This window comes from Nannospalax galili, unplaced genomic scaffold, assembly GCF_000622305.1.
Source record: "Nannospalax galili isolate Female #2095 unplaced genomic scaffold, S.galili_v1.0 scaffold356, whole genome shotgun sequence".
NCBI lineage: Eukaryota > Metazoa > Chordata > Mammalia > Rodentia > Spalacidae > Nannospalax > Nannospalax galili.
Window position 1 is genome coordinate 2298614 of NW_008338126.1, and position 9791 is coordinate 2308404.

Genomic DNA, 9791 nt, shown 5'->3' on the forward strand with positions numbered 1-9791 from the left:
TCCTATTGCAGAGACACTTGTACATCCATGTTTGTTGTTGTTCTTTTCCACAATAACTAAGAGATGGAAACAACCTAAGTGTCCCTGAACTGACGAGTGGTTAACAAAAATGTGGTATATTTACACAATGGAGTTCTATTCATCAGTAAAGAAAGATGAAATAATGAAATTTGAAGGTAAATGGATGGATCTAGGAACTGTTATACTAAGTAAAGTAACATAGACTCAGAAAAATAAAAGACATATGTTCTCCCTCATTTGTGGGTCCTAGCACCAAATCCTTTTAAAGTCCGTGTCCTTTTAATAAGATGATACTAGAGGCTGGAGAGATGGCTCAGTGGTTAAGAACACTAGTTGTTCTTGCAGAAGACCTGGGTTCGAATCCCAGCACCTACATGGCAACTAACAACTGTCCGTAACTCCAGTCCCAGGGTATACGACAGCCTCTTCTGACCTCTGCAGGCACTGCATGACACGGGTGCACTGACCTACATGCAGGCAATACACACATACACATAAAATAAAAATAATAAATAAAATAAGATGATACTGTACCGCAGTCTCTTTTGCATGAAATAACTACCATCATCACAACTCAGCGGTTCCTGACTGCTAAACATCCGTCACAACTGGGCTTGTTGTCGGTTGTGCTCCCTCATTAAAGGAGGGGCAAGCAGGGTCATTGGACCCTCACCAGAGTATCCACCCACTCTTCCCAGCCAACTGTATGTAATTTGGCCCTAGTCACACATGGTCTCCTGAATTTGGCGGGGGCAGGGAGCTAAAGTGTACAATCTGGGGAAGGCTAGGAAGAGGCTTGATCCATGCTGGGTAAAGGCTTTCCAGTGTGCATACCCCAAGGTCACTCATACATCTCAGCAAACCCTCAGTCATCTCTGTAAGTAAGGTCAGTAAATTCATTGGTTCCCCAGGAAAACCTTTAATCAAACATTGGTTGTTTGATTAAAACAGAACCTTAAAAGGGAATAAGCATTGCCTAGTATCCCCAGGAAAAGAATTCTCACAACAGATGGAAAATTTATTTGTTAATGTAATTATGCCTCATAATTATTAAAAAAGAAAATGAGAATATAAAAGATGTTAAAGGGATATGGGAATGGAGATATTTTCCAAAATTGATGAAAGCCTGTTTAGGTTTGTTGTAATATAAAAAGGATGAGACAAAAATGATACATGCATAATCTTAAAATGTCTATGGTCATAGTTTAGTCAACTAATCTAAGGAACAAAATATATATTTTTTTTAAAAAAATGTTTGGTTTTTGCCAAAGTTTTATCTACATGGCACATGGTAATTAAAAGGACCAGATGGAATTAAAAGTACCAGACTGGTGGAACTAACCTTATTGGATGTTTAACAGCCATAGTTTGAGGCCTATACTAATGTGGTCAGAGGGACTTAAAGGACAGTTTTTGCCCCTTGCAACTAAGTTCCAGGGACTATGGAACATCTCTCAAAATGTCCTATAACTGTGGTGAGACACCTGTCCTCTTGTTCAGGGAGGCCATGGAGATCCCACCAGATGGACTTGAACCAGTGTCCCATCTACAAAGAGGCGGGGAAGTACTTCCTTCATACTTCCAAGTAAAGCCAGCCATGGTGGAACAGGACCTTTGACTTATCGATGGAACTGGTAAAAGAAAGGACCCAGGGGCTCCTCCCAAGCTCATGTGACCCCTGAGGAACAGATCCTCAAACAGCCTTAAGTATAAATATAAATTGATTTATTTGGGCCAACTGTATGGACACCCAAAAGGAAAGTATAACCAAAGAGTAAATTCATCAGTATATTTCTTTAAAAGTTCAAAGGATTACACTTCTAAGACATTAGGCTTAAGTCCATATAAAAAGTTATTTAGGCAATTATTTCTCATTGATGATTTTGTTCTGAATCAGAAACTGCTGCTCAGATATAAGACTTCAGATCTTGGTCTGCAGTACTGTAGCTAAGGGAGACAACCAGCTATTGTTCTAAGATGATGGATAAATTTGTTTTCTCCCCCTATCTAGAAGCCTTTGAGAGGGAACTGACACTGATTCTAACAACTCCAACAGCTATCAAAATACCTGAGAGCAAATCCTGAATCCATCACTCTAGAGTCCAGCCTTGGAAGACAAAAGAAAAATGAGGAGGAACCCAATAGAGGGATGCTTTTGGAAGCCCTTGTCAAGAGATTCCAATGGACTCTCATATGAACATTTGAAAATTGCCCTGTTCTGACATTTTTCTAGTTCCCTGTCTGGAACTTGTAATGCTAGTTACTCTTGTCTTTACTTCTCCTTCACATCTCCTATTCACCAGTCAAGGACCTTTTTTTTCCCCCTACAGATAAGAGTTACACAGTGTGGGAGTCTTTTCGATAGACCCACTGAAGGGGTACCCAATTGCCTCACCCTGCATTCCTAATCATAAGGGAAGAAGCCAGAGCAGTCTGTGTCCCGATTCCCTATCCACAAGTTGGGTAACCTCTTCAGAGGATGGGGTGATAAGAATAGGAGGTAGGATTTGACTAGGCAGTTAGTGTAAAAAGACCCCAAAGAAAAGTAGCCCGTTTCGGCTAAACGTCAAAATGACCCTGAGTCTCTTAGCAACATACTCCATTCCAAAGGCCAAAACTGTTGAAAGTATTCAGGAGCTCTTATCTAATCTTTAAAATATTTTAGGGTTACCTCTTCAGAAGGGGGAATGTTGGAGTAGCAAAAAGAAGAAAGAGTACGTGAAGTTATCAGAAAAAAGTGATGGGGAGATATGGGAGGAGTTGGAGGGGAGGAAGTGGGCATGGATTTGATCAAAACACCCTATATGTTTATATGCCTGTATGAAATTTTCAATAGATAATTTTTTTTTTTTGGTTTTCTTGAGACAGGGTCTCCCTGTAGCCACAGCTGTCCTGGAACTCACTATGTAGACCAGGCTGGCTTTGAACTCACAGAGATCCACCTGCCTCTGCCTCCCGAGTGCTGGGATTAAAGGCGTGCGCCACCACACCCAGCATAAATAACTTTTTTAAAAGAATATAAAATATTTTTAGTGTGAATTCTTAGGCCTGGTGACATATGCCTGTAATCCCAACACTTAGGAGGCTGAAGCAGGAGGATCATAAGTTCAAGACCATCCTAGGCTATAGATAGCAAGACCCTGTCTCAAAAAGCAAAATTGTACATGCATTTTTAGCACACTTTTTCACTCAGCACTAGGTTTGTGGTTCTATCCATGCAGATAAATCTACTCCCACTGCCTGTAACTGTATGTGAGACTTCAAGGAGCTCACTCACTCTCCAAGGATGAGTACCCAGTCTGTCTCCTTCCCTGCCCTCACAGAGAATACCACTCTCTTTATGGGCCTGTGGGAAGGTTACCCTAAGAGGTGTTCTCACAAGTAGAACCACTGGATCATGAATATTCATAAACTTACTATGGCTCGCTAGTGACAGACTCATATCCAGAATAGCTGCATCAATCTATCGGCCTCACCAGCAGTGCCTAGGAGTTCCTGTATCCCACAAGGAGTTTTCTGAAGCTGACATCTGTCCATACCTCTCCCTTCTTGGCACACTACCAGGCCTCCCCACTGCCCTCTGAATGAAGTCTACCTCCTTCACACAGCCTCCAAGTCTTTAGGATCTGGTCCTCTCACATCTCTCCTCTTTAGGCTCCATCTCACCATGAATCTACAGTTGGTTCTTGGTGTCATGTACCCTGCTCCCCTCCATAGATGCCCATATGAGGTCATCTTTCCAAACCCCTAAGTGGTCTCTTCTTTGACACCCCAAGCCCCGCTAACACATGCAGCCTCTGGATACCACAACCCCCATGCCTGTCAGGTGAGCTCCTGGTGCCTTTAAATGTCTCTGAATCTTCCACCAGACCAAAAATTTTCAACCTTAGCATTTTTGACAGTTTTGCTGCTTGCATACTGTAGGGTATTTAGCGGCATGCCCGATATCTGGCCCCTACTCACCAGATGTTAATGACATCATTACCTTTAGGTGGTAACAACCAGAAATGTCTCCAGAGCTCATTAAATATTCCTTGTGGTCAAAGGCATTTGAGAATTACTGCATCAGACTATGATGCCCAGGGTCTCGGCCTGGTCTCCTTTCTGTCTGCATCGGTGGTACCTGGAACTGTCTCAATTGGTGCTTCTAGAATTTATGATGACCAAAGACCCAAGGGATGGGACCCAGAGCCCGTGGCTCCTGAATATGCATGATGTCATAGAGTGGAAAGAATCCCTTTTCTCCCTTGCTGTCTCAAGGGCCACCTAAATCATCATCTGTTCTTATCATTGGGGGAGGGGAGATTAAGATGTCCAACAGACTTACTATGTGGCCTTGGTAGACCCACTTCACTTCTCTGAGCCTCAGTTTCCCATTATACAAAGTGCACAACACAGCCTGTGTGAATAGTAAATGTCAACCAAATGAGTAAATGAAGGCCATGCTCCTTTCACAGATTTGTCACAGAGTGACAGCTGCACAAAGCCCAGAGCACCTCCCATGAGGAAGCCCTATGGATGCAGAGGTTGACCACATGATATTCATAGTGAACTGCTGCCCTCGGACAGCCTGGGAAGGGCTGGGGACTCTGACATATCATTGCTTCAAGGACATTTTCCAGGAGCCCAGGGCCTGCATGATCCAGGAGCGCCGCTGGTGGGAGGTAGGCAGGTTCTCACAGCTGGAGCTCCAGCGGTGTGTGCTGGATAGGTCACACACCCACGAATCCCCATGTGGCAGAGGCCAAGAGTTCTGCCTGCAACAGGCCAGGATGTGGTCCTGGGCCTGGGCTGCATAGATGCACACTGATGCTTCTGGATCGTGTCTCAAGTTCCCCAGGGCTGGGTCAGGGAAGGAGAAAAGCCACTTGTTTAGACAAGGACCCTCCCTAGGTGGATGTCATACCCCGTCCTTCCTTCCCATCTCCTAGCCTTGGCTTAGACACCCTGTGTGGCATCTCCTCCCCTCACTTTCTTCCCTTTTCAAATTGTTTACATCTTTCACGGCTGCATTAAAACCTTACCTTCTCTAGGAAGCCTTCCTGGATTTTTCCAGCCCACTTTCATGCTCCCATCAGCTCCCTCAGTTGCAAAATGGACCTGTGCCCCCTTAAGAGTTTATGCATTATGCCTCTTGGTGTTAATTGCACTCACTGGATAAAACTTAGCCCAACAAAACTGACCTTAGGACTCTTGCCCTGAACTATGTCTCTTCCCTTCCCGTTAACCACTGTAATTCTGCTCGTAGTCTCACTACCTCCCACCAACCCCAGAGATCTCACCAACCCAGGGCATGACTTACTGGCTTTCACTCCATTCAGCTGCTCTTTGGTCATGATGTCCTCCAAGCAGGATACCAGGGATCCTGGATAATCGAAGAGGTGAAAGCGTCTACCTCCTGACATGGTACTTGCCCCTTCCACCATTGGACCAGATGCTTCACAGAATCTCCTTGCCCTCCCCCAGCCCCACAAATGAGGGTGTGAAAGGAGAGCTTCATTTTGATAAGGGGGCAGATTCTCAAGAGACTTAGCTTCCTGATCTGTGACATGGGGAAGTACTGCTTCCTCTGCCTACTTCCCCAGGGAATCTGAGAGCAGATATTCAGCTGAAAGGCTGCTGAGGGAGATAAAAGAAAACTGACCTGAGCACTCTCCTGTTGACAACCTCTGCAGGTCAAGGCCAAAGCCTGAATTCCCAGGCCTGACTAGCAAAGCCTTCACAATCATATTGTAAGTCTACCATCCCCTCCTTCCTCCACTGCCTCCACTGCCCACACTCACATGCTCTACAACAAGGACATGTCAGATGAATGGATAGAAAGATGAGTGGATAGATGCATGTATGAGTGAGTGAGTCAATGGGTAGATAGATGGATTAGTGAGTGGATGGATGGGCAATGGATGAATGGGTGGGTGGGTTGGTAGGTGGATAGTTAGATGGATCAATGGATAGATAATTGGATGGGTAGGTGGATAGAAGAATGAGTGGATGAGTAGATGGATGGATGGGTGGATTGGTAGATAGGTTAATGGATGTATAGATGGGTAGATGGATGGATGGGTGTATGAGAGAGAACAAATGAATTAAGAGCATACACTAAAAGAAATATCACTTTACAGAGGTCACCACATCCAGGATTCTCTGCAGCAAAGTCTCCTGCCCTTAGTGCAAAGAATGCAATATTTAGGCAGGGGAGAGAAGTATTAGACAGTATTACAGTGGGGTGGGAGAGAGAGTCCTGAATGTCATGAGAAGGATCTTATGAGAGATACTAAGAAAGCAGAATCTGCAATTGAATTTCCCCCAAAGGGCAGAGGTTGGGATTGTTTGAACTGCAGGCTGGAGAACATGCAGAGCCTTGGAAGGACTGCTTATGCTAGAACAGGTACCTATGAAGATGACAGAGGACTTCCGGAGGGAGGCCCGTGAGTTCTTGGCATACTCCAGGCTCTGGCTGAGGAAGGTGAAGACGCTGTCTCGATGTGAGTTCACCTGGGTCAAAGAGAAACCCCTATAGTGCTGGGCCTACCACCTAAAGCTAGGGCAGTGATTCTGCCTGACAGCACTGCCCTGGCCCAGCTCCTAAACATCCCTATTGCCCACTCTCTGCCTAGAGGCTTCCAGGAGCCAGACCTCATCTTGTCTTAGCAACCATGTCTTCTAATGACATTCCATCCCTGGGTGTCTCCTCTCAATCCATCCCCCTGCTGTGATGGAGGGAAAGTTCCAAAATGTAGATCCATCCAGAGATGGCATTGGGCATAGTATGCAAGGGAAGGGGCATGACAGTTATAGCAAGACAGGTCTGACCAGAGTGGAGGTTGGAGCTACAGAGAACAATGGGAAATAAGCTGGAAGATTTGGGAGTTTTAAAAGCCAGACAGAAATAAGGCTTCCTCACACATTGGAAAATAGAAAGCCAACATCGACTCTTGACTAGCAGTCACAAAACAGTGCTTTGGGAAAGATAGTCTGATAGAAATAGGATGGGTCTGATGCAAAGAACTGAGAGCAGAAATTCAGCTGAAAGGCTGCTGAGGGAAATAAAAGAAAACAGACCTGAGCACTCTCCTGTTGACAACCTCTGCAGGTCAAGGCCAAGGCCTGAATTCCTGGCCTGGACAGCAAAGCCTTCACAATCATACTGTGAGTCTACCATCCCTTCCTCCCTCCACTGCCTCCACTGCCCACACTCACAATGCTGATACACTACAACAAAGACATGGCCTGCCACATCCAGCTTTGTGCTCGTACAGGTGATTGCTCCTATTCACAGTTCTATTTCCACTCCACCTGAAAAACTGTTTCTCAACCTTCCAGTCGCAGTTCAGAGGCTTCCTCCCACCCCAAAACCTTCCATGACTCTCAGGCACCACTCACCCACCATCCTTAATGTTTCCGCAGCATCTTGCACATCCTTGGCCATGGCATCTGGAACCTTGGGTTGTAATTATTTGTACCCTCTCCCCCATTACATATGGAGGGCTCCCAAGATTAGGGACCTTCTCATTCTGTTCAGTCCTCACACTCTGGACAGGGCCTATCTTGGAGCTAGTGCTCAGAAACTGCTAAAGTAATTAATTACTTAATGAATTGACAATAGGTCATTGATCCCTTCTTAAAGCTACAACTAGAGAGTAACTTTTATTCATTCTTCTTTTTTTATTTTTATTTATTTTTTATTTTATTTTACTTTTTTTGTCTTTTTCAGATAGGGTCTCCCTGTAGTCCCAGTTGACCTGAACTCACTATGTAGACCAGGCTGGCCTTGAACTCACAAAGATCCTCCTGCCTCTGCCTCCCAAGTGCTGGGAATAAAGGTATGCGCCACCACGCCCAGCTCTTCTTTATTTTTTTTAGACAGGGCTTCTTGAAACTCAGACTAGCCTCTTGCTGGGATTACAGACATGCACCACCAAGCCAGGTTTATGCAGTGGTAAAGGTTGAGCCCAGGGCCTCAGGGTTGAGCTAGGCAAGTACTCTACTAATCAAGCTATATCCGCATCCCAGAAAGCTAAGTTTCTTACAAGCAAAGTTTTTGATGGCCTGGAAAACAAAAAAGAAAATGAGAATCCAGAGGGGCCCTGCAATGGAGGTCACAAACTGGCAGCCACAATCCCTAAGCAGCCTACAGAGCAATGCCCAGCAGAGTGGTTTTTTTAATATTTTTTTACTGTTTTTGTGGGGGGGGGTTGGGAATTATTTTTATTTTATGTGTATGAGTGTTTTGCCTGCATGTATATAAGTGCACATGTCATGCAAAGCCTGTGGCGGCCAGAAGAGGGTCAGATCCCTTGGACCTGGAATTATAGACAGTTGTTAGCTGCCATGTGGGTGCTAGGAATTGAACCTGGGTCCTCTGGAAGAGCAGCCAGTGCTCTTAACCACTGAGCTATTCCTCCAGAATCTGTTTTGTGTAGGCCTTTTTTTTTTTTTTTTTTTTGAGACAGGGTCTTACTCTGTGGTCCAGGCTGGCCTCAAATTCATAGCAATCCTCCTGCCTCAGCCTCTCAAGTGCTAGTATTATACTCACTTTAGCACAGTGTTTTATTTTGTGTGCATGTGTATATGTGTGTGCGAATGTTTATGTGTAAGGGTACATACATGTATGTGTGTGTGTACACAGGAGTGCACAGGGGTACATATGTACCTAGAGGCCAGAGACAATTCAGCTGTCATTCCTCAGGCACATTGTCCACCTTGCTTTTTGAGACAGAGTCTATCATTGGCCTGGAGTTTGTCAAGTAGGCTAGGATGCTTGCCCAGTGAGCCCCAAGGATCTTCCTGCCTGTGCCTACCCAGCGCTAAGATTACAATTGCTCACCACCACACCCAGATTTTTTTTTACATGTGCTCTTGGGGATTGAACTCAAGTCTTCATGTTTGCAAAGCAAGCACTTTACCAACTGAGCTATCTCCCCAGGCCCAACCCAGCACTTTCAAATAAGCTAAATTGATTGTTAGTTAAAATCTCATAAAAATGTAAGCTTCGCCGGGCGTGGTGGCACATGCCTTTAATCCCAGCACTTGGGAGGCAGAGGCAGGCAGATCTCTGTGAGTTCAAGGCCAGCCTGGTCTACATAGTGAGTTCCAGGACAGCTGGGGCTACAGGGAGATCCTGTCTCAAAAAAAACAAAAAAAAAATGTAAGCTTCTAGCTTTTCTTGTGGCAAGAGGGGCCCACATGATGAGCTGCCTTCAGTGGGGTGATACTCTACTTCCACGTCACTCAACCAAGAGATCATTGTCAGTCATTGGTGGCCTTTGAATTAGTGACCTTGGCAACACTTCCTGCAGACTTGTTTTCCTTCTGGAAAATGATGGTAATAATGGTAGACACTGATTGCAGAGGCCTTGAGCTCCAGCATCACTTCTAACAGGGGCTCCTGGCACTTTACCCAATCTTACAACTGTCTGCTCCTTTGTACATTTGTGAAGAGTTGGTCAGGAGCCACTGATTACCACCCAGGTCTTGCTTCAGATGGGAAAGGTTTACTCCCAAGTTATGGATATGCTGGACTGAAAACTGCCTGGCCCAATGTCATGTCCCTTTTCACCACGCCTGGTGTGATGGCTAATCCTGGGTGTCAGCTTGACTGGATCTGGGATTAAATGAAATGAAAGAGATCTTCTTGATTGGATCATCTGAAGCTGGAAGACACACCCTAAATGTGGGTGTTACCTTCTGATGGCAGCCGGTATAAAAGGCCAAGGCAGAGGAGAACATGGGGCTTTTTGCTGCTTGCCTTCTCTCTCGCTGGTGAGTTC

General features: G+C 45.2%; 1 protein-coding gene across 1 annotated transcript in view; it reads right to left on the reverse strand.

The window, feature by feature from the left end:
• Positions 1-4618: 4618 nt before the first annotated feature.
• The window catches only part of Mroh7 (maestro heat like repeat family member 7), a 41264-nt gene continuing 36091 nt past the window's right edge, over positions 4619-9791 (reverse strand). The window contains exons 18-20 of the mRNA XM_008833022.2: positions 6414-6516; positions 5324-5386; positions 4619-4863 (exon numbers count right to left, since the gene is read on the reverse strand). Of these exons, the coding sequence (XP_008831244.1) occupies positions 4619-4863; positions 5324-5386; positions 6414-6516 (411 nt within the window). The remainder of the gene's footprint in view (positions 4864-5323; positions 5387-6413; positions 6517-9791) is intronic.